This window comes from Oryzias latipes, chromosome 3, assembly GCF_002234675.1.
Source record: "Oryzias latipes chromosome 3, ASM223467v1".
In the NCBI taxonomy this organism is placed as follows: domain Eukaryota; kingdom Metazoa; phylum Chordata; class Actinopteri; order Beloniformes; family Adrianichthyidae; genus Oryzias; species Oryzias latipes.
The window spans coordinates 15,738,959-15,763,840 of NC_019861.2; the positions used below are offsets into that span (position 1 = coordinate 15,738,959).

The 24,882-nt window shown below is 37.8% G+C and overlaps 1 protein-coding gene across 5 annotated transcripts in view; it reads left to right on the top strand.

The window, feature by feature from the left end:
* Nucleotides 1–24,882, top strand: part of diaph3 (diaphanous related formin 3) — a 125,168-nt gene that overhangs the window by 65,690 nt on the left and 34,596 nt on the right. For all 5 annotated transcript variants that reach the window (XM_023953384.1, XM_023953386.1, XM_023953385.1 and 2 more), the window contains 4 exons: nt 767–891; nt 5,052–5,216; nt 9,701–9,836; nt 16,658–16,753. In XM_023953384.1, coding sequence (XP_023809152.1) covers nt 767–891; nt 5,052–5,216; nt 9,701–9,836; nt 16,658–16,753 — 522 coding nt within the window. The remainder of the gene's footprint in view (nt 1–766; nt 892–5,051; nt 5,217–9,700; nt 9,837–16,657; nt 16,754–24,882) is intronic.

A 24,882-nucleotide genomic window follows, 5' to 3' on the forward strand; every position in this document is an offset into this window, starting at 1 on the left:
TCTTCCACACACTTTTAAAGTTTTCGTGGTTTGTGCTGCCAAAAGCAGTGGGCTCCCATCACTTTTATTTTTTCTCCCCACATTTGAAGTCAAAGAAAAAGCTTAACTACAATGAAGTTTCCTCTCTCTCTCGTCCTAAGACACGTATTAGGATCAAGGGAAATTTAAAACTACTTAAAATTAAGCAGCTTATACTTTTTTGTCAAGCAGGGTCTAATCAGGGTAATTCAAGCCATGTGCTATATTCACTCTTTAGCTTAACTTGTCAACCATGACCAACTTAACAGAAAGTTCGGCTCAGTGTTTCCTTGCTCTTCCTCCTTCGTGATTCTTGCACCTGATGTTTAGAGCCGACCCAGCGGATTAAAGCCCTGGAAATGCAATAATTGTTTGCTTTCAATGCAGAATGTGTGACTAACAGGGTCATTCATTTTTGTATTAATTGAATTGTTTACATGAGCATGAGATAAACAGAATGAGAATTATGTGAGTGCTAAACATACTTTTGTTTGATCCTTATTTTGCTTTTCCACTTCTTATGGGAATTGTGTGCACTCAATAAAGCCATGCTTTCCAATTGAATTTCTTTATTATCAGAGTTCTTTCCCCTTTTTTTTCAATCATTCTTTAAGTTTCAAAGTGATACTCCATAAACCGTACCTTTAATCCTGTTGTTTGCTTTCTCCCCTGCTTTCTTCATGTGTCTTGGCACGTGGGTCTGTTTCTGTGCGCCTTTTCTGAATGTGTCTATGTGGATGTGTGTCAGTGTCTGCAGAGAATGTGGAAAAGAGCCTAAGGCAGATGGAGAGGCAGCTGCTGCAGCTGGAGAGAGACCTGGAGACTTTCTCGTCCCCCGATGACCAGAGCGACATGTTTTTTGTTAAAATGGCTATATCCTTTTTCACCTGTAGTTTTTTTTACTGCAGAGTTTGTTTACTGTAATGAATCAAACAAAGTGAAAGGTAAATGTGGAAATCAGATTGCTTCCATCTATCACTGTGGTGCTAAAGAAACTAGAAAAGGAGAAGAACCCTCAGGTTTAGCATTTCTCAAATACAATATAACAAGTGTGTAAGGTTTTCTAGTGATTTTGAACTCCTTTCAATAAGAGATTTCAAAAAGATGGATCCTTTTAATAGGAGAATGACTTTATTTGTATTTATTTTTTGCTTTGGCTGGGTCAAAAATCATTGTGGTGGCACACAAATGCACCTCTCCAGTGCCCATTTGGGACATCCAGGTCCAATGTTGATAGCTGTCTGTATTTGCTTGACAGCAGTGTAAATTATTAAGCGTCTCCTGAGTTAGCTCCAGAGCAAAAAGCTGGCAGGTATTTCTCAGGCCAGGTCTGTTCAATAATGTACTGGGAAACATGCCTCCTTCATGTAGTTTTGATCAATAGCCTGGGGGCAAAGGCACTGATGGACTCAGCTGTAGTTGTACGCTGTGGACTTAAGAGCAACAAAAAGAGCTTTACAGAGGAAAGATGGCTCTTTCAACTTTTAAAAGAGACCAAGATCAACATCAAAGCCAGAAGGCTTTTAATATAGACAAATGAAATGATTGCTCACTTGCTGAATTTAAAGTTTGATAAGTATTTGTGGCCCGATTTTATGCAATGAAACCGTTTTAAAATGGGTTGAAAAATACTTATGACACTTCCTGTTTTCTTCCTTTTTTCTTTTAAAACAGGAACGAAGATATTACTGCCTGCACATACATGTCCACTTTTATACTGGGCTTTGTTTTCCTTTGTGCATTAGGTAGGATTTTTTGTTTATATTTTTACCTTACTCCATCACTAACTGATTACTTTTTTGCACAACACTTAAAAAATGCTATGAATTGAAAATTATATTTTTTATTTTATTTATGAAAGCAACTTAAGTTAACAAAACTTAGTTTAGCTAATTTGAATCTTAAGAATCTTTTAATCTTGGAATTAAGTCCGTAAAAGTACTTATCCATTGGTTTTCTGAACCTGCGATATCCCTTTTGAGGTCATGGGGTAGCTGTAGCCTAACCCGGCTACTGTTGGGCAAAGACGGTGTACACCCTGGACAGTTCACCAGTCTGTCGCAGGACGATACAATCACATGCTCTCACATTCAAGCCTAGGGACAATTTAGAAACGTCAATTTACTTTTGAGACGTGTATTTCCTGGATAACCTATGCATGCACCTTAAAGGATCAACCTGGGGTTTAAACCAGGGCCTTCTCACTGTGAGGCAAGGGTGCTAACCATAATGCCTTTGTGGAGATATAAAAGGAAAAGTATTCATTCTAAGCAAATAACTTAAGATGCCTTTTTGGCATCTAATACGTTTTTTTTTTAATAAAAAGTACATGTCTTGGAAATAACCTGTTCTAGAACAGGCAAACGTAGTTTTCTGACAGTGAAGGTCTTTTTGATCAGTGGAATTTGATCAGATTTGAAGGTAACGTTGAGAAGCTGGGGATGTCAGATTGCTGATCACTTTTGGCTCCCTGGGCCACTTGAGAAAACAGTCACTTTGTTGTTCATCTCTGTTCCACTTCTAAGTCAGAGCACAGGCTTGTAAAAGTGGCAGATTTTAAAACAGGAGAAACAGAAGCGGGGCGGGCAAATGAAGAAATTGGACTTGAAGTTTGATGGAAAAAGGTTGGAGGGGTTGAAAAAGCTTAAGAGGAAAAGCTACTTCTTTGTCTGGAATAGGAACAAAGTTGAGAGTGGTTGAACTAAAGGGGTAAAGATATCACAATCTGTGATACTTATCAACCACAACTCTTGACTGTTTCTTTTTTTTTGTCTTTCTTTCTCTGTAGCTGTCTTAATGCTTCTTCCCCCTCTGACCTGGAAACATATTACTGACAAGCCAGTCTTGGAAGAGAGCCTGTGAAAGAGCGTTTATCCAGCTGTGAATAGGTAGTCTCATCCTGAGCCAGATTCAGCTGAGGCCAAACCTCAAATAGGTCTATCAATTGAGCTATAATGAAGGAGCACAATAGGAGTCAGAGAGCCTGCCCACACACGTGTGTGATAGGACACTCACATACACAAGCAAGTCACTGTTCCCATCTGTCATGAAGCAACATTGTCATGGCTATTTAGTTGAAATGGTACAAAGAGTTTTAAAAAATAGTGATATTCTTTAAAAAAAAAAAAAAAAAGATTTTGACTTTTTTAAAGAAAAATAAAGTTTGGGGAAATGGAATAAAAACCTAATTTAATATATATTTACAATAATGTATGGTAAGAGTTACTCAGTACCACTGTAAGCCCTGGTAGGTAACTCATATTTGGCTTTGCATTTACTCTTGACACCTCCACACACAAGTTAATCGCACTGCTTGTTGAGTTTCACAAAAATGAATAAATAATACAAATAAGAAAGATGTTCAGTTTTGCCTCAAATTAGAAATCATCTATCCATCCATTTCTTAATCTGGTAAATCCTTTTCGGGGTGATGGGGTTGCTGGAGTCTACTGATGAGCAAAGGCCGGGTACTCTCTGGACAGGTTGACGTAGGGCAACCTTAGATTTCGGTGCAAGACTTTGCTGTTAAAACCACATTCAAATGTACAAAGTTGGCAGTTTGATGGTCTAAGCAAGCCTGTCCAACCTGTGTCAGTAGAATCTACCACCCTGCTTATTTTCAAACCGTCTTTGGCCAGTTAGCTGAATCTGCTAATTATGAGCCCACGATCCAGGTGACGAGCAACAGTTACAGGCTGGGAGAGCAAAAAAAATAGAGGGAGAGAGATGAAAAATAAACCAAAAAACAGCCTGACGGTTTATTTCAAGCATTGATTTGCCTTGTATATGAAGACACCTGATCTGTTCTTCTTTAACCCTGGAACACTTTCGCTATAAAAAGTTACAGCATCACCTTTGCCGGGTTATTTTTACCCGATATATAATATACCCAACAAAAAGTACTTGTCATAAAAAATAGATCAAAAACATGACAACACATGATACATTAAAGTGGTTTTCTTTAATTTTTAACTGTAACAAAATGAAAAAGAAGAACATACAAAGTTCCTAAAAACATACACCAAAATTACAGAAAAATTAGGAATTTGAGAACAAAGAAGACAGACATTGGACATTTTGCTATTCATGTAAATAGTTTTGCACAGGTAATAATCACCTGGCGATAGTGCTCTAGAGTTTTACGTCATATTAAGTGAAAAAAACATTTAGAAGTGAAGATTGCTTTCCCTTTTTTTTTTTTTTTTTTTTTTTTAGAAAACATATCCAAGAACTGCATGTGAGACTGCTAGTATCATTAGACGTCCCTTTTCTCTAGAATCAACGTTGACCCTGTTGCATTGGAATAAACAACAAACAAAGCAAGGTAGTTCTATCAAGACAACATCATATATTGGAACCATTTAGTGATGGTTGGGGATTATTTCATTGTCAGAACATGACAACTTAGCAATTACTGTTTTGTACTCTGGCTATTTTTGAAACAATTTATTTTCAAGTTCAATGTGAAACTTTATCTTTTAGTTGAGTCCTGGGGGACATTGGGTCATGCAGCATACCAGCAAATCTGCAACAGAGCAATGGAGGAGAAGGAAAGGAATCAATATTTTAGATGCTATGACAGAAGCTATGAGTAAGCAAACGGAGAAATCTCTAATAAGACTAACATTAATAATTATTCAAAACCAGACTTTAAATGGTAAGCAGAGAACATTTGATTTAAATTACTGAAACAAAAATGCTTCTTTAAGTTGTTGAATCATGGAGTTTGTTGTTTCTCACCTTGGTTCTATTTTTTGCCCTAGATTCTTTGTCTTTTTGAAAAACAATAATTTTGTCAGAGTGTGCTTTTTTTTTAATGATTCTGGAATTGAAAAACTAAAATTCAGACGATAGATTTATTTTTTGATTAAAAAGAATGGGCATACCTTAGACCAAATCCACCAGACAATATCAGATCTACCAAATACTGTTAATATATAAATATATTTCTACTTTAGATTCTTCTGAAATCACTGAATCTTTATATTTTTTTTTGCAAAGGATTTCATGTTGACCTTGACCACAGCTTTTACAGCTTCAGCAAAGGAGCACGGGACCAGTACAGCAAGTTAGTAACCGTGCACAGCAAGATGGAGACATCATATCAGAACATCCTGGAATACTTTGCTGTCGATCCAAAGAAGACATCTGTGGAGGAGCTCTTTACTGATCTCAGCAACTTCCGGTCCATGTTTACAGTGAGTTTATTTACTTTTCCTACGCTACAACCAACCGGCTCAACCGCTTCTCTTGAAATATTTTTAATTATTCCCAATTTTTGATATGTAATCAGCTGTATTATTAGAGAAAAAACAAACCATTGAATTGAAAGATAATTTCTACCAAGGGATTTTGATTAATGGTCAACATTTTACTGATTCCTACTAATGTCATTTAGTTCAACTTGTAAGTTATATGTTTTAAAAAGGGTTTTTTATGTTGAAAAAAAAGAGAAAATCATATTAAAGTTTTCTGAAATGACTAGAAGACACTTCCAGATGCGTCGATTTTTGAAGACATCTTAGAGGTTTTGTTCTGTTACAGTTTTGTTATTATTGCTGTTCATTTTTATTTTCTTTAAACCAGGATATCTGGTCCCTAACAAAATACTGATGAGAATCTTTTAAACTGATGTTATAGTTCAGAGCCTCAGTTCTTGGCGTGCACTCAGAAACTCAACAAATGTCTTACTCATGCAAACAGTTTCATCCAACAGCTTGAACCCTTTTCATCTGAGTTATTTTGGTTTGGTTTGGGTTTTATCATAGCTTTTGTGCTTTGCCCAAACATAATAGTTAAAGACTGCTTGTGAGAAGGTGAGCAAGCCAAGTGTTATAAATACAAGCATTATACGATCACAACTCCCTAGTGGAGCTATTTATTCCCCTGTGATAGGTCAAGGTCTAAGCAGTTTACACCCCTGGCAATTTGTTCAAATTGTCACATCTCGAAGACGTCTTGGGAAAGCCAAAGCTAGGTCAATGAACACTGGCACGCTGTAAATCTCAGCACGGGAACCTCTCGGCAATACCTTTGTTAGCGTTTATCCTGCTTCACCAAGGCCTGTTCTACTAGGTTGGTGTTGTCTTAGCTCTCCATCTGAAGCAAACACAGCCTTGAACTGCATGTGCCAAACTCCAAAATCTCGAGTAAAATTTGTTTGTGAGCCTGTGTCATTCTTTCTAGGCAGTTTTTTTTTCCTCCTCGCCCAAAGATGAACACACACGTACCCTACACTTGCACACATATGCAGCATGCTCAGTCACCCGTAGAAAGAAGACCCAGGGCGAGGCCGCACATCTGACAGAAATCCAATTGAGCGTGTCTAATGGTGGACATCCAGAAGAGAAGGAAGGCAAAGCAGACCTGTAGTGGTGAAGGAGAGCAGAGATAGCTGGTGCTGGTCTTTCCCTGCATCCTTCATCTTAATATTACAGTTAAAATTATTGTTTAGAAAAGAGAAAAACTAACAATATGGTCACATCTGCGGCCCTTTTGTTAGTCTAAAAACCAGGGTAATATGTCATTATTTTCCAAATTGACAAAAAAAAGAAAATCCTGCTATTGCTTGATTTTAAACTTGAAGAAAGCGTAACTCATTAGTTGAATGAGTTGAATGCTGAATAAATCCTCAACCAGCATTTACTTTTCTCGCTACATTCAAACCAGACTATGTCTTTAAGATACTGTACATGTAAAATGTATATGTAAAATTTCTTTTGGTAAATAGTAACATTAAAGCTTTGTAAGTGTATAAATCATTTTGAGTACAATGAGTGAATGTGTCAACAATAACTAACTAAAAATAAATACACAAAAATTAGGACAGCCAACGGATTAGAAGTTAAGCAGCCACTTAAATAACATTCTGACCCATGGTTTGACCTCAAAGAAAGATATCTTTCATTAAACTGCCCACTAAGTGTTCTACAAGGAACAGCTGAGTCTCCGTTTTTTTTCCCCTTCCATCCCTTTAAAAAATCACAGCTTGTTGACTGAAGTCCTTCACAACCTAACGTCTAAAGTTCCCTACTGATATGTTACTGATTGTTGGGTTTCTTTATTCAAAAATGAATTGGGGGGGGGGCACAAAATGAAAAATGAAAGCAGCTGTAAAAAAATGTTTTTAGCTTGCTTGCTTGGTTTCTGCAACATTTGACTAATATTTGACAGGGCGGCAATAAAATCTTGTTGAGTCCCAGACTATGGAGGAATGGGTTTGTCCCTTACGGTCATTTTGAAGATTGCCACCAATGCCATGTTTTTTCCAGTGAGGTGGTTTCTGGCCCATACTATTACACTGCTGCCATCAAAAGATCTTACTATTTTAATGCAATAATCAGCAAAGCATTCTCTGGGTTTTTTCCTGAAATGTGCCCACATTTCGGATGGAAAAAAAGAAGGATTACAACATGAATAAATAATCTTATTATTTTGCTAGATTTATTTAATAGGAAAGTTAAAAAATTGTCTATTATGAATGAAGTTTTGACTAAAATATACTAGATGGATTTAAAGCAAACACTTTTGTGCTATTGAACCATGATATTTCTTTTTCCTTCTTTGAAGTTTGAACTAATCTTTTTCTTCTATCTTCTTCTCTCACTGTCTGCACCAAAACTCACATAAAAACAAACACTTGTGAATTATTTAATTGCAGTAAAATTGGGCAAATGCAGCTTTCATTACATCATAAACTACATTTTTTAAACCCTCAAACTGCATTCTCAGTCAGTTTTCTTTCTTCTCTTCTCTCTTTTTACTGTCAAAAACAAAAATGTACTATTATTTCACAATGCACTGCTTGTTATATTATTAAAAGCTGTCTGTCTTTATGTCTCTCTGTTTTTGTAAAAAGCAAATAAAATATCCATTTAAGGAAGGAGAGAACTGTTCTTACTTTAACTGAAGTGAACACGTTTTTATGGGGTTGGTTTTTAGCATTGTTAAGCCTATGCAGTTTTGCTGGACTATGTGTGTCTTACAATAATAAGTGTCCCAAAAAATATAACCACAATGGAATGCTTGCACCAGAACACTGCTGCCTGCTTCTGGAGTAGCTGCACTGGGAATGGTTTCTAATCAGAGCCCTACCACTATAAGTCCTTGCTGCTGTGCTACCATGGTAATTTATGGATCACAACTGTGCATTCTTAACAAGCAAAAGTTATCAGTCTTTCTTTTCATCCACTTTTGTCAACTGAGGCTAGATCTGCTCTGTCTATCTGACGAAGTTAGCTCATCAGCTCCATCTGACTGCAGCTTTTACAAGTGAAGGCAGCACACACATGTGGGAATATCTGCACCCTGTCCAATCAGAGGTGGACTCACGCCTTTCACTCTCTCTGGTTGGTTAAGACTACAATATTTACTAAAGTTTTTTCCATTCTTGAACCACGGAGATACTTTCAGAATTGCAAGAATGTTTTATTTATAGCTCAAACAGCTAGGCACACCTGAAGCATACGGTTTTTACCACTAGAGCCTTGAGAATATTTTTAAAAATGATATTTTAACCCCATAATGCCTGAATTTATTATGTTTTTTCTAATAGATGCTAAATTAAGATACGTTTGAAGCAGAAGGGTTTATTTCTACGTATTGCATCAACATGCATCAATCTCTTTTTCTGAAATACATTTTGCTATACCACTCTGAAACACTGATCGATTTATGTAGCATTATCAAAATGCTGTCAATGGTCAACAATAATGTATTACTTATTTTAATGGTGACAGTGTAATTGTCCCAATTGCACGATATACATGAATATTTTTGTTTTATGTTAATTCGGTATTCATTACACTTTTATTATACTTTTGCAGATCTAGTAAAGAAGCCTGCTAGTGTGAATGCACCAGGTGGATATGGGGTGTTGGGACGGGGAATTAGAGGTTTCACAAAAACCCAAGAGTGACAGGATATTGATGTTTCTATGGCAGTCATGCAAGAAGCACTTTAAATCATCTGCAGCCTGTCCTTTCTATGGCAATATTGAGACATTGAAGTTGTTGGGGGCAAACAACCTAGATTACGGAGCCTGTTTTCTCTGTGGTTGATTTATGGTACAGATCATACCTATAATGTTTTTTTTTCTAGATATAGAGACTAGGCTTATTGACTTGTAGACCCTAACATAAAGCTATAACACAAAAAGACAGGCCAGGACTAATATTAAGCCCAGCATTCACAGTTACTGAAGTATAAATGCTGTTTTTTGTTGTTGTTGTAAAATGACAGGTTTTTCTGCTTAATAATATACTTCGTTAATGGAGGGTTACCTTGAGTTCAATAAACTGATGCTTTAGGTAAATTGGAGACCTAAATTAGAAAACATTCTTTTAGATATAGGTGCTAGTGTAGCCTATGATTAAACAGGAACCGACATTCATGGATAAATACCCTTATTTTATAGTTTCCTAGGATCTGCAAAGTCTGACGTTTCTGCAGTGAAGTTATTTCATGTCAGCCAAGAAAAGAGTGATGGTGCACCTACAAGACAGCCCTGTAGAAGTGTCATCTTGCTTTAATAGAGCCTGATATAGATGTCAGTGGGGTCTGACAGCTGACTGCCATTGACAGGCTCTTCACTGCTGTAATTAACCCTATTTAGCAATCCTTCGTATGTTCTCTTATTACTTTCTTTTTTATTTATCACCTCTCCTCTCACTTTTACTTGCAGCAAGCACTTAAGGAGAACTTTAAACAGAGGGAGTTGGAAGAGAAGCAGAGAAGAGCCCGGGTGGCAAAGGAGAAAGCCGAGCGAGAAAAGCTGGAGAGGCAGCAGAAGAAGAGGAGGTTACTTGAAGTAAATGCAGGTAAAGAATGTTCCATTTGTTGTTGTTTTTTTCTATCAACTCTTGCACAGATAAGCACTTCACAAATGGCTGTGTTCTAAATCAACCTCAAGTCAAATGGTTTCAGAAATCACTCAAATAGAATTGACTAATTTACCCAAACATTTCCTGTTGTCACAAATTCAAAGATACATCTGTTCTTTCGCAACACAACACTGTTTTATTGTCTTCAAAGATAAAAGTATTCATGTCTGTTAAAATATTATCTAAATCATGCAAAGTTGTTACAGTGCAAATCATTTTGCTATTTACTCATACAGCAAAGGTGAAATCAAAACTGACATCTGGTTCTTGATGCCTTTTGGAAAGAGCGAGAAAATCATCAACTTTTAGAAAATGTTGATAAAGGGTGTTGTAGTTCTGCGCAGCAGTCTCTGTCATTGACTTTGCTAGTCTTGGTTAAGATAAAGCTATAGTTACAAGAAATGTGTAATAAAGTAATATTCAATTATTTAGCAATTCATTTAGCCAGGAAAAAGGTTCATATCTATTTAACTGTGCTGCAAAAGGATCAATACAGCCTAGTAACAGACGCCTGAATATTTTTGTATATATATATTTATGTATCACTGTAGCAGTGATTCTTAATGATGTATTTTTATTATTATTAAACACACAGTTATTTTGTTTCTATAGGCAATTTCAATAAGTGAAATTTATAGTTTTCTTGTAAAACATGTTTGTCTAAACTTGTGAGAAGTTATTAATATTTTTTTAATCTGTACTTTTGCTTGGAACAGTTTTAATGTTGCTTCGGAATGCTGCATACTGGCAATCTTTTTTCAACCATGCAGCCACCAGGCTCATTTCCAGTGTGAAAGCCATGGCTGGCTGGCAGCTTTGTTGAACTTGGCAGAACCTCCCTAAACATCTTCAGCTGACATCACTTTGCCAGCCTTTGTAGCACTCCTGTAGACATGATTGTGCATAAACTGAACCAATGTGCTCCATCTACACCAAAGTACTGCTGTGAGCCCACTATCTAGCCAAAGCACTGCCTGCCTCAGAGAAAGTGTCTCTAGTTGTTTTTTTTTCCCCTCTAATCTCAACTTGTTGTGCCTTGTTGCGTTTCCAAAAATCAGCTGAAATGTTGTTGTGCATGTGGCTGCCATGTTATGACTGATTGAACTAAATGGACACGTCCCCCATGCATGGAAAGTGGGAAGCCAACAGAGGTGGTAATTGCAGGTTACACAGAGTTCCTGACTGTTGCATTTTGGTACACAATTAGCAACAAAAACAGGGTTAAAACAAACAAACAAACCAAAAACCTACACCTAAGTGCAGACATAAATATCATTGTAATGTTGTAAGGCACAATATGTAATCTATCATAATCGCTCTATGGTTCCTGTTTGTTTCTAATTAAATGTGGTCCGAGCGTCAGCTGGGTCATCATTGGAATAACCCAGTTTGACATAATTGCATTCCGCAAATTTCTAGTAGTTTTATGTTGCTGAACAACAGTTTACAGTCACATAATGTAGACTTGTAGATGTGTAAGTGAAATCATAATATCTCTTCCACATTAGTACAGATGGGACAGATGCATTAGACTTTAATGTCAGTTCTAAATTGAAATGTGCAATCCATATTTATTACATTTTCCTTTTCAAACTTAAAGTTTTAAAATTATTTATTCACTGGTTTTACATAAGTTGAGTAAAATCTTTATGTTGATGTGATATACAGCTATTTGCTTTGTTTATGTGATTCCAAGGTGGTCTCTGTTATGCTCCTGTTTTACGGCTTTGACAAACTTTGAAAACCACTTTTTAGCTACCTCCAAAAAAAAAAGTTTCCTTTTATTGCTTTTAAATGGTTTCAGTTCAAACATTTGTGAGTATAGTTCAAAAAAAGGACAAGCAGAAGCAAAAGCTTTATCCAAATGTTGTCACTTAAGCTCATATAAATGTGCCTAAAGCTCAGAGTTGATTTAGTTACCCTCAAATAAGGATGAAGTTGAAAGTACAAGTAAGTGACGTGTTCAAGATGTTATGCTGCTCGCAATACACAAAAACCTCAGAACTGCATACATACACACAGACTATTGGGATGAAATTAATCTGTGATGAGGAGATGGCACCATGTGATCAACCTAGGACATGATTCACTCACTGTCTGTGACATACTCTTCTTCTGTCTCTCAGCCTATTTATTAACTAAAGAGCTTTCTCTTTGTTTGTCAGAGAGGATTGTCCTCAATGGAGATTTTCAGTGTAATCATCTGATTATCCATCAATTCCCTAAAAAGCCAGTGAGAGGCTGTGTATTCACATTATGCTGAAGGACATAGCAATGAGAGACTGAGAGTGGGAAGGTTGTATTTTTTTTCTAGCTTTCTTAATAGGGACAAGTATCAGCTTATTTTTTTTTTCTTTAGCTTTAGCCTACTTCTGCATATGTGAACTGCAAGGGGGGGGGGGGGGGGGGGGGGAATCTGACTGCATCCTGCTCATTCTTCTTACATGTCTTTTGCTTGCCACAAACAGAGCTTCTACCTACCCCATACTATACAGCCTGGATTTCTTATCAGTATGTTGAGAAAGCAGAACCATCAGCTGTGTGCATTTGCATAGAGCCCTATGGAGATTGAAATTCAGATTGAATAGGGTTTTTTTTTTTCTTTTGCTCTTCTAGCTGCGCCTAGTGTGCGTATGACAAATCTGTTGCATTAACTCCCAGGGTAGGCCAGAAGCAGGAATGTTTGTGAAGCGACAAATTACACATCAGAGCTTTATTTAACATTCTCTACGTGGCTACAAGCTATGAACTATTAAGATGTCAAATAATGGGATAGTGAGAAATGCAACGCTGCATGCAGAAATGCTAAAAGTACAAGATGTGCCTAGTAAAGTGATGGAAAAAATTTGTGAGAAGCAGCTTCTTGTGGATTATAGGAAAAAGAACTGGCTCTCTCTAACATGCATTAGTGGGGTTTTGCACTTATCTGTTGTACTGTCATCAAAACTGAAAACAACAAATCAAGCCATAAAAATCCACAATTTTTGGATTTGATTTGCAAAGTTCGATCCATCCGTTTTCCTTTTAGGGGTTCCTTAGGGGTTTTCCTTTTCCTTTTAGGGGTCAAAGGGTTGCTGGAGCCTATCCCAGCTACAGTTGGGTAAAGGCAGCTACGCTGTGGATAGGTCACCAGTCTGTTGCATGGCTGCTTAATCACACACACACACTCAATCACATTCACTCCTAGGGATAATTATTGAGTCTGTGAAGAATGTTTTTAGTCTTTGGGAGGTGGTCGGAGTGTCAAGAGAAAACCCATGCATAGAGAACATGCAAACTCCATACAAAAAGCTCCCAGAATTCAAACTAGGACCTTCTTGCAAAGGCAAGAGCGCTACCCACTACACTAGCATGCAGCTCCATAATCATCAGAATTGCTTTGAATATATCGTTTACAAGTGTCCTAACTTCCAAACTTTTGGGATTGTTTGTGTTTTATTAGTAGAGAAGGCTTAAATCTCTGGCAGTGCTTAAGTTGGATAGAGTATTTCACCAGAACTACCTCAGTAAAGTTTTACAAGTTTTAAAAATTAAATTTTTTTATCCATGGACAGATTAATTTGATGAGATAAAACGATTTCCATGTTGAAGTTGTAAAATTTAGATTGTATGTTTCCAGAAAAGTATTTGGACTAAGTTTGTACATTTTAATTTAAGTTTCTTAGAATATTAACCCCCCTTTCAAGGAATAGATTTGAAAAAATAGAAATGCACAGTTAATGCAGGAGCTTAAATTACAAGAGTAGAAATGAACATTTTTTTGTCGGTTCATGTAAGAAGTTTACTCCACTAACCGAAGCGTGAGGAAAAATGATTGAAGTCAACTCACACTCATTTTCCTTTTACAGTAATGAGCAACAGTGACATTGACTGTTTGATCCTCTACAATATAGGGTATTTTTTCCTTATCTTGTTTTTTTCTTACATTTTTTTTTGACAGAATTGATTTAAATTTATGTTGAAGACTTTTCATCTAACTTGCAGCTAATGTAATTTGTTTTGATGCATTGCCAACATTTTTCTATCAGAAATGATCAATAAACAGCTTAGCTAAGGTCAGTATGGGCACACAGTTTAGTAAAGAGATACTCGGTTGAGGAAAAAGAGCACCGACTGCCCTCATTGCAGCATTTTGCTTCAAGGATACGGGGTTTTGGCCCTGTGCTTTCCCATCCTAGACCAATTGACCCTATTTCCCATTTCTCTGGTCCAACTCAGCTTCATGCTGCTACAGCAGGGTCATTGACTTGATAGTAACTGCCACATCGTGTTGATTAAAGTAGCTGGAGACACTGGTTCAGTACTGAATAGGGAGCAGACATCAAAATGCAGACAGGCTGCGTATCTGGACAATTTAAAACTCCAGTCAGAACACGCACTGATTAACTAGATGCTGATTGAAGTATCTTTTCAGACAGGAGGGCTTTTTTTCCCCCCCAGAGGTTGAGGTCCAGCTTTATTTGATCCTGTCCCCCCAAATGCTCTTTGTGAAATAGGCCATTTTTCCCCTGCTTTTATCTTCTTGGTAATCTGACCTACACACACCCGTGTAACATGTAACAGTGTTTTCCACACATCTTTTTCTTTTTTTTTCGTTGAACTTGTCGTATCTTATTAGAGCTTCACCCTTTCTGTAAATGCTTTCTTTCAATGCCAAGTCTTGGGACTTGGAGGTTTCATTGATATTCTGTGATCTTTAGTTCATTTTCCCCCTATTAGACAAGGGTGAGGCTTTACCAGCTTTTTAAGAGAAAGCCATCTTTTGTCAACTTCAAAGCCCAAGTCTATCCAGATGTCATCACTCGTCATGATATTGCCACTGCCAGTTTTGAGACACTGCAAAAGACGGGGAAATTATGCACAGCAAAATGCCAATGATGGATGGTGTTTTGTCCCCAGTTCTCTGCCAAAATTAAGCCATATGAAATATCTAAGGATTGAACATTGTTTTTTAGTATGTGAGTATGGGTTTATAAATGAAGTTTTGTCTTTTGCTATTTGCATTTCTGACAGCATTTTGGTTTAATTCCTCCCAACGTATTGTTGTCTCGGTCTGTTTATGGTGCCTCTGTTCTTTGTTTAAGATCAGTTCACAGTTGCTTGCCTGTATTCTTGAAGTGAGAGATCGGAGTAAATTACGTTTTTCTTCACCTCCAGAGTTGCAGAAAACATTTCAAATTCTGTTAGGCTGAAGTCAAGCAGAGCACTCCACATGAAAGCCCTCACTGCAGGTTGCAGTGAATTGATCTGCGTTGCTTTTTTACGCACACCATCTGCATTTTTGTGTTGAGGCAAGGGTAAAACCCGCTGCCTGTGATGAATTGCTGAAGCAGTGGAGACAAATATGGTCATGTGGGAGCTTTTGGTTTGCTCAGGAATACAAGTTCCCTCTCCCCTTTTTGTAATTATGGAAAACCAGGCGCACATCAGCCAGTGGAGGAGGGTGAGTGTTGCAGATGAAAAACCCAACAAACACACATGTAGGAACTGGCAGAAAAGTAAGTAGGCCATTATATACAGTATCTATTGTGTGTACATGTTTGTGTAGTCACAGCTCAATGTAGGGATTTAGGAACATATCCCACTTCCATGGGGACACTCTGGCCTCAATACAGAAGCTTCAGTGTTCAGGAGCGTTGACATCAAGGGACTAAATAGTGTGGAGTTTATAGAGTTTTCTTTCCTTTATTCACAAAGAAAGCTCAGTTTGTAGGATCCATTGTTGACATGGTGGTCATGGGTAATGTCTACAAATCTCAATAAGGACTTACACACACAAAAAATGTGGTGTCTTATCAGAAAGTTTAAAGGTCAATAGCTGAAAAAAATCCAGTTTTCACAAACTTTTTAAAAGATCCACTTAGATGAAAATTGTTTTCCTGTTCTTAACATTTTCTTGTGGCATTTTTCTGATGTTGGAGAACATATATTTTGAAAAATAAGCTCAAAATGGCATTTCTGAGTGTTTTTATTTCCAAATTGTTGTGAATCATAATCAGGACAAAAAAAAAATACTGTTTGAAAAGCATTGTATTCGTTTCGTCCCTGTTCCGCTCCCTTCTGATGCATCCACTTGCAGACAAATAGATCAATCTGCGTCTTTGTTTTCCTCATCTGAGCTGGCATCTGGTTGAAAACTGTATGGCTAGATAGCTTCAAATATTGCTCACCATTTGCGGTAATGTTAGGTTGGGGTGAGGGGCTCTAAGTTAGAGGGGAGTGTGTAAACAGATAGCTCAGTTATGGGTGACGGGAAGGGTGAACGGGGCTCTGAGCTGTGGTCCTGGCCACAACTCAGAGGTGGATTTCGAACAAACTACTGTTGCTTTGCAGAAACCATTTCCTAGTAATTTAAACAGTTTTTTTTTTTTTTATTTTGGCTAAAAGTGGCATTATAATAATTAATAGACCATTGGAAACTCTTTTAAAATAGCACTAAAGATGATAAGAGTGAGTCTTTAAGGTTCACCAGTTTACACACCTCATAAATTGAGGCCATCTCAACTCATCCATGTGTAAAGTTCAGTGTCTTTGACGTATGTGAATAAAACTTTATAAAATATAAAAATTGTGAACTTTGGAAATATTCTCCAGTATGAGGATTTGAGTTTTCCAAGCTGTCCTGAGAGCACCTTACTAGATCATTTCATTTCCTCCCTGTTTATGCTACATGCTAACAACTGTTAACGTTATGAGCTACTTTTATAGATAATTGTGTTGTTGTTCTAAATGTAACATTTTAATTTTTGGACTTTCAGAGAATGATGAGACTGGTGTGATGGACTGTTTGCTGGAGGCTCTGCAGTCAGGAGCCGCTTTCAGGGACCGCAGGAAAAGAGCCCCACGGCCCAGAGGTAAGCCCCTCAAATACAGATTTATAACAAGTACGCTTCTTGTTTTTTCTGACAAGATACTCTTAATTCAATGTCTCTGCTCCCAAATAGCCTTTTTGTTTGGGTTTGAAACTATTAAGGGTTTTTGTATACTTCTTGCCTCCTTAATTATTTTTCTTTACAAAAAAACACAAGATATTGGAAACCTTTTGAATGAGTGATTTTCCATCAAACCTTGAACTGAGTAAAAACTGAACCCTCAAGAACACATTTGCCCCCTGCTGGCTGTTTCAGACATGCTCTTGTTGTTTGAGAAGGCTTGAGGCTTTTGCCTGTCACTTCAGGCATCATATCCACTGCCATCCTCCCAGAGCAAACACAGCTAATTACTTCTCTCTACCCAGCCCCAGCACCAACTCAGCTCTCTCAGTGCCCATTCATCTTAATTTCCCCCCTCTCTGCCATCTGCCTCCTAAATAACACTCCTCCTCATTTCCCTACCATCCCACATCCCTGCTGTCTTCTTCTATACTCTCATGGCCAAGCAGTGGCCCTCCCCATACATAATTGCCTGTTATTGGTATGGAGTCTCTACTCTGCATCCACCCCCCTCCACCTTTACTCATCCAGAGATAGCCTTAATTGCCCATGGTTTAGTCACTGGTGTGAGTTAAACCACAGGACCCTTTCGCTCTGGAGGGGCTGAAGTTGAGATAGCGCCACAAACACTAAAACAGCTGTTTTCCTTTTCCTACCACTGTTTTAAATACCTTTTTAATAATAGATCTCAGAGGCTTCGCCAATCTCCAGTGGTGCGTAAAGGAGATCTAAAGCAAAAACGTCTGTGTCAGAATGTGATACTATCAGAGAGGGGAATTGAAATGGTCACTCTAATGATGTCTGATGCCGTTGGTTCTTTTAACAAAGGAGCCTGAGGTGCAGAAGACTCTTTGCTGTGCATAATCATAAAACTAAATTGCCAGTTTCGTTTCTCCCTAAGCTGCAGCACAGAGTTCCAAGCAGTTATATTATACCTTTTCCTTTTTTTTTTTAAAACTCTCATTGACTTAAGCAAAAAAGTAAATTTTATTTTTTTTGCACCCTTTACTCTTTGTCTTACACTGTTGCGTTGATTTTCTCGGTTGCTGATCTTTTCTCTTGTTTTTCTGCTTTTTCCTTAAACATTTTGTCTTGTGCATTTTGTTTGAGGTCCATCTGTCTCATCTTTTCTCTAGGCCTAGCCTTAACCCTAAGATGGGCTCAGTGTATTTCAACTTGAGCCATCCACAAAGGTGTTTCTCTTTGGCCTGCAGCCTCAGTCAGCCCATCTGTGCGCGCGCAGACACACACACACACACACACACACATTTACAGCACACAGACACACCCCAGACTTTGGGGGGATGAAGGTAAGCAGGCTTTGCAATGGCTGGGTTAGGATAAGGCTGCGGAGCTCTCAGGCTCCTCAACAGTCTAAATTGGATTGGGCTCCACAGAATGATGGATCGATAGTGGTTAACCGCACAGGTGTAAGTTCCTTATTGAATCTATAAAGCAACCATAGCTTTTTAACTTTGTCCCTCTGAAAACATCTCTCCAGGCACCTTCTGGTTATTTCAACCCTCGGTGCAAGGTCTCATCAAAGGCTTTCTCTCTGCGAGTCTTGGATGCATGTGCCCGTTGTAGGAAATCCAACAACTACACATTTTTACAGTTGTGTTTGACAGCGAGGCTTAAAGGGTGTGACACAGCTGGAGCCGGGGGTACCTTAGGAGCGTGTTTGCTGGCTGTAATGCCCTCGTCCCGGATTGATCTGTTACAGAGAGTTAGAGGAGGAGCAGGATTCATGAACACTACATTTCTCAGGGCAATTACTTCAGATGTCTTTAGTAACACCTGACTTACCAATTATTATGTGTGACATAGCTCTGAACCAGAGCTTGAAATTGATGTAAAGGTCACTTACCAAGGTCTGTGAACCCTGTTACTAAGTGTATTCAGGAGGGCCCCCCCCCCCCTACTTTTTATAAAAAACATTAATGTCTTTACCTTAAAAAACAAGCTTTAAGGATGTCCAGAGCTTTTTTTTTTAACTCCATTTGTCACGTTGATTTTATGACCCTTTTTGTTAAATTTTATACTGAATCTTCTGACTTTGCGAGCTAGTATTCTGTGGGGCTTCAAGTGTCTTGGGTATAGGTGCACATAAAAGCAGGAGATGACTAATAGGCTTAATTTGAGACTTATCTTAAAGTGTCTTTCTTAGGCGCCACTGCAGAAAATCATCACGAGTGAAACTAAAAAGGAATTTGAAGTGGAAATAAAAGTTTGAGAAAGTAGATCTGAAAGGAAAATGTGCTTTTGGTTTCATTTTCAGTGTGTACTGTCCTCTCACTTGAGACTTCTAAAGCGTAATACTGAAGTTCAGTAACTGTGGGGTACCGTGGAATCTGTATTGGGTTGCTTTGATGGTTGAGCCTTCTATAGTCTTTTGTATTTGGATTCTCCCGCAGGGCTGGGTTTCCTATATTATGCCCATGTCTCTTTACCTCATTTTCATTAATGTGACGGAACGTCGTACCTCCAAACTTTTTAACTCCACTTTAACCCCCCCCAACACACACTTTTAATGATGTTTCACAATGCTCTTTTGCCCTTATAAGAAAGTTTAAACGAAACAGTTATATATCACAGAGATCAAGACAAAAACACTAGCACAGAACCCTTAATACGCTTGAAATGATCAAAAATGTCACATTTAAAAGGTGTAAATATAGAACTTACTGATTTATCTGCAGCGCTCACAATATATCACCCACATGTCTCGTGCAACCTGTCAGCTTTTCATTACTGTGACAAATTATTGTCAAGAAACCTTTTTCTCTCTCACTGCCTCACATATACCTTTGCATGCATAGAAAACGGTCAGGTTAAACCCCACGTTTTAAGGATTACAGGCCAAAAAGTTAGTCGCCCTTCTTTCAGATAAGTCTTCCTGGAATCAGGTTTTTTTCTAGGAGTTTTTCCACATTGCGTTGGAGGGTCTAAGCAGGCAGAGATGCTCAGTGATCTTAGTCTATTTAGTTTAGTTTAGTAACCAGCTATTGTATTTGGTAACTGATTTTAAGTCTTGTACACTTATTGAAGCCCGTTGAGACAACTGTGTTGAAATATCGAGCTAAATGAACTGAACTGAACTGAATTGAATTTGGCTTATTACACTACATTTTCAAGCCACTACATGGGTCCTGGGGCCCCAAAATATAAGACTGCATTAACCTTCATGTAGAGCATGCAGGGAAAAAAAAAGAAAACTGTTGACGCAAAAAAAGTACATTTTTTTAAAGTGCACCGATGACATTCTCAGATTCTGCCTTCATAAATGGACATATCCTTTAAGTTTTGCATTTGCAGATCTTCTCATGTCTTGTGCAACTTTTTTATTGTGTGCTTAGAAACCATTTATAAATGAGCTTTCTTTTATCAGCATATGTAAAGTCTGATGACAGTGTTTTTCTCTCTTACTTACACACCTGTTTAGATGATGACCTGTTGTGGATGGAAGTCTGTCCTGGTGGGGTTAATGTATCATGACCTGCCTTTGTTTGGTTTGGTTTGAAAGCTTAGACTGAGTAGCTACCTGTTTGAGCCTGCACACTCTTGCAAAGAACAAATGCAGAAAAAGAGCCCCCTAACAAAATGCCTAGTGTAAATAGAACAAGCCTGTGGAGTATTAATTGAGGCTAAAGAGCAACGATTGCTTTTTTCCCCCCACTAATTACTTATTTTAAAAAATGCATGTGAACTGTCTTTTATTTTGCTTTGCACTAACATAGTTGCATTTGGAAGTGGCTCATTAAAATAATGTTTGATTTGTTGGTAATTAAGCTTTTCTTTTCTTTTCTTCACCTTTATTTTTGACAACAACATTTAAATGAGCCATTTTCTCTCTTCTTTTAAGCAATACAGGGTTTCTTGTGAGTAAAAGAAGTATCGATTCAAGCTGGATTCGTCCATTTTATATTTTATATATATATATCCAGCCCTAATATTGACATCTGTTTCGGATCTATAACATAATCTAAAGTGTGAATATGAAACTGGCAACCTAAATGTCATTGTTCTCCCCTTTGCTCTAAACAAATAAATGATAAAAACAGAATTGTGAGCTCCCTACTCCAAGCCATATATATATATATCTTTTTCTACTTTTTAGCTGAATCCTAAGCTGATCAGCCTCCACAGATCTCCACTTTTAGCTGGATTATGATAGAGCTATGGCGAAATAAAGGCTTTGAGTCATGAAATAGAAAGTGTTGTTCATCATGTTGAGCCAAGGCCCTTAATCAGTCCATTCACACCCGCTCAGGCCTGAAGCAGTAGGTGAAGCTGCTAATGTGGGATTGCCATTCAGCAACTTGGTGAGATCCTCTTCTCTTTTGTTCTCACTTCTGTAAAATCTCATTTTCTGATATAGCGGATGAAAACTTAATTTGTAGACTTCAGTGGCAAAGAGACCAATGTATGAAGCCAGACTTCTCAATAGTTTAGGTACACTTCTCATTGTGAACACAGCTTTTGATTATCTCCTACATGTTTTCATTGTATGTGTTTGGGCTTCTTTTTCGTCTTTTGCCGTCTTCTCTGTGTCCCTGGCATGAACCTGTTGTTTACATGAATGGAGCCATAGCTCTTTCATTGGGGTGTAGTTATTAATGCGGGGAGAAATGAAGTCATTTTCACCATGGCTTTGTGCTAATTAAATTTTACAGGAGCCTTATCGCCCCTGCCGCACACATTCCTGATCCTCCCACATTTACCAGTGCCAGCAGCAATATCACATAGCCGACAGGGGAAGAAAAAGCCAAGGAGATAATTATATGAACGTATGTTGTTTTGGGAGAGAAATGAGTGCTATCATACCTTTAAGTCTGTGCCTTTTATGAGAAGATGTGATGAAGTTATGTTTCTGTCAAACCAACTCTGTGAAAGCAGCATTACGAGTGTTTGCTAGACATTTCGTCTTTACTTCTGTCTGTATCTTGTCAGTCATCTGGATTGTTTCTTCATTCCCTATAAGCAAACTAGCTTTCTCTCTCTTTGCTTCAGGCTACTGTTGTAGGAAGTCACTTTGTGGATGTTAACAGAAAAAAGCTCCACCCCGTTTCCTATGCTGCAATTGTTGCCACTTGCCAGTGTGGTGTCATAAAGGGGAAAAAAATCCATTTAGGTTATAGAACAAAAGCAAAATAGGTTTTAAATTTAAGCCTAATTAATAATCTACACTTTGTGCTTATTCTATTGGACTCTATTTTCACACAGAAATGGGAGGATATATGAAGTGGCAGCCTGCACATGATTTCAGACATGACATAATAGTGTGGTGGTCAAATAATACTGTCTTTTCAAAAATACCTCTTCACACCAGGTAGTCATTTCTGCTGCTACACATCTCATCACTGATCAAGAACCCCCTGCACGCTTTGAAGGGAAGTTCCAACACCACCGAGGAGAAAAATGTGTTTGATTCAGAATCCCTGCTGGAGTGTTGAGTTTGGTTGGAAGCTGTTACGCCAACATTTTAGTGTCCACACTCTGACTTCTTCACCCATTTAAATGACTACATCTGCATGTATTTAATTTATCAATTACACATTCTCATACACACTATTTCCCATATCGCCTTAAGGTACCGTGTCATTGATGTGTCCCTGACCACTAGGCTAAAGAGCTTCATTAGTCTGGCACTTGCTTTGATTAGCATCCTCAGGGGTACAGATTAGCAGACAAGTTGAAGTGATCCCATGAAAAAAAAAATCACTGAACACTTCAGAGACATTTCTAAAATATGCTGCATGTAGGATTTTTTACTCTGAAAGAAGGTCATAACGACATTAAAACTGTATGAACGCTAAGTAAATTGTGGCTTGGCACTCGGATATGTAAAAATCAGACTATTGAGTTTTGGCACTTAAGATAATTGTATTGAGTGTTATTGTTTTTTTTGTTTTTTAGTACTGGTTGATGCTAACATCAAGCACATGCAAAGTATGTACTATTTGATTGGTTGATTCCTTAGGAGAGCTTGCAAATGCAGTCAAAACCTGCCATACAGCACTCCCTATCCACACGCGATTAATACAAATGTTTAAAAAATTGAATTGGTGAGAAAAATTGGGCAATTTCACTTCTTTTAATTGCACTAATCTTACTCTATTGTGCTCAGAGATTATTTTCACATTTGACATTTACCCCCTTTTTAAACTATAGGCCCATATATATAAAATTTTGCTTCTAGGAATTTAGATATCATATGTTGCAGGCAAATAATTAATGTTTTATTTTGTTCACTTTCAAATAACTATGTAATTCTTTGAAATATAAGGTAAATGTCGTAGCTTTCTAAAAATAGGAAAATAGTGAGAATTGATATGTTTCTGGGCAGGTAAACTGATGTGTCGCATCACTTGGTCACGTATGAGTATCTAGTATCTGTTCGTGGATAGCTTTATTCATGTCTTCAGTCAGAACTTTAATGAGCAGAAATGTAGGTTTGGGTGTGCATACTTCAAGAGGATTTTTTCTTCTTCTTTTTTTCCAGGTAGAAATTCCTAGATTTGCTGCCTGCGCTGTAATAACCATACTTGACATTTCTCTCTTCCACAGCCTGTGGAGACTAGCACATGCTTTCCATTCCAGTTGAACCCATTAAAGCTTTTTCTTTCCTACTGCATTCACTGGCCTGTCCTTTGGCAGGCCTCTTCTGAATGTCAAAGCTTCCTATTTAGCATCACAAGAAAACAAAAATCAGAAAGAACCGTGCAGGAAACGAACTGGCTGCTATCTGGCAAAGGGCAGCAACAAAAAAAAATGATTTTAAGATTTCCCTTGCCCCTTCCGTTTGTAAAGGGTGTTTCTCTTTTTCTCTTCTCTTTTTCAGATCTATAGTTTTTAATGCCTTAAAAAACCCGGAAACAACCATCACTAGTCGCTCTTTTCTTAACAAAAGTCATGAATACCATTCTACAACTCCTACTACTGTATATAAACATATTTCCATTTTGTGTACACTATGCCTGATATTCCTCACTTCTAAACTATGTTTGTCTCATTTTCACTTTATAATGCCACAAATATTTAAATCTGATCAAATTTTAATTAAATAAAAAATAAATTGACAAGTTTAGTTGTTGATTGTTTAGGCTTTTAGTCATGGTGTCTGTGGTAAACCTTACTTTGTGTCACGTATAAATTTTTAAGATTAAGTAATTAGTCTGGCTGTTTTGAATGATTATTCCAACTGTTTCAGTTTTAGTTCTGTATGTATCTACATTCTTCCAGACAGGCCAGCATTGATTCATGTTGGTGTTCAGAGAAACATCTTCTGGAAACTGAGGCATGTTGCATTTTTGGTAGAAATGTAAGTTGGCATAAGGTGATGCTGCTTTTTATTTGCATTTTTAGTTCAGTATTTTTGGCTAAAAGCAGCAATGTGGATGGTTGTCATAGCCTTTATCAATTAGACTCCACTACAATGGAAGATTTTACACTTATTCACAAAGGCACTGGCTTGAAGTGGCCAACAGTTAAAGTCTGTCTATACTGGTCTTGTTTTAGGAAACTAACGTGAAGACTGGTCAGGTTTCTTGAGCTCAAAGTTGTGAGGGGGTTAATGAATGAGGATTATCCACCTAGGAGGGTTTCAGATGGAAGAGGCTGACTGCTTGTAAATCATCCATCAGAGTGTGCTGCGACTTGAGCCTCAGCTCTGACAATGGAAGGTGTTTGGGCTGCTGGAGAGGGGGCATGATTTATCAGGGAGGTGAGTGATTATGCAAAGCCTCTGTACGTGAGAGATGGGCAGAACTAAAAGATGATCCCATATCGTTTCATGAAACATGCAAAGAATAGTCTACTGGTCCCGATGAAAAATGGCCACATCACGACAGTGGATAAATGACCTGTGCATAAGCTTAGGGTTGAAAAGGAAGCATTGTGGAGAAGTTGGCATATAAAATCACAATTTCTTCTAAAAAACAATGATGAATTATGTCAGGTCAGCGCTATTCTTAATGATTATGCATTTTTTTAGTTGATTACCAACTGGCCCTTCAGTTCTTCACAATGACACATTTAAAAAAGGGACTAAA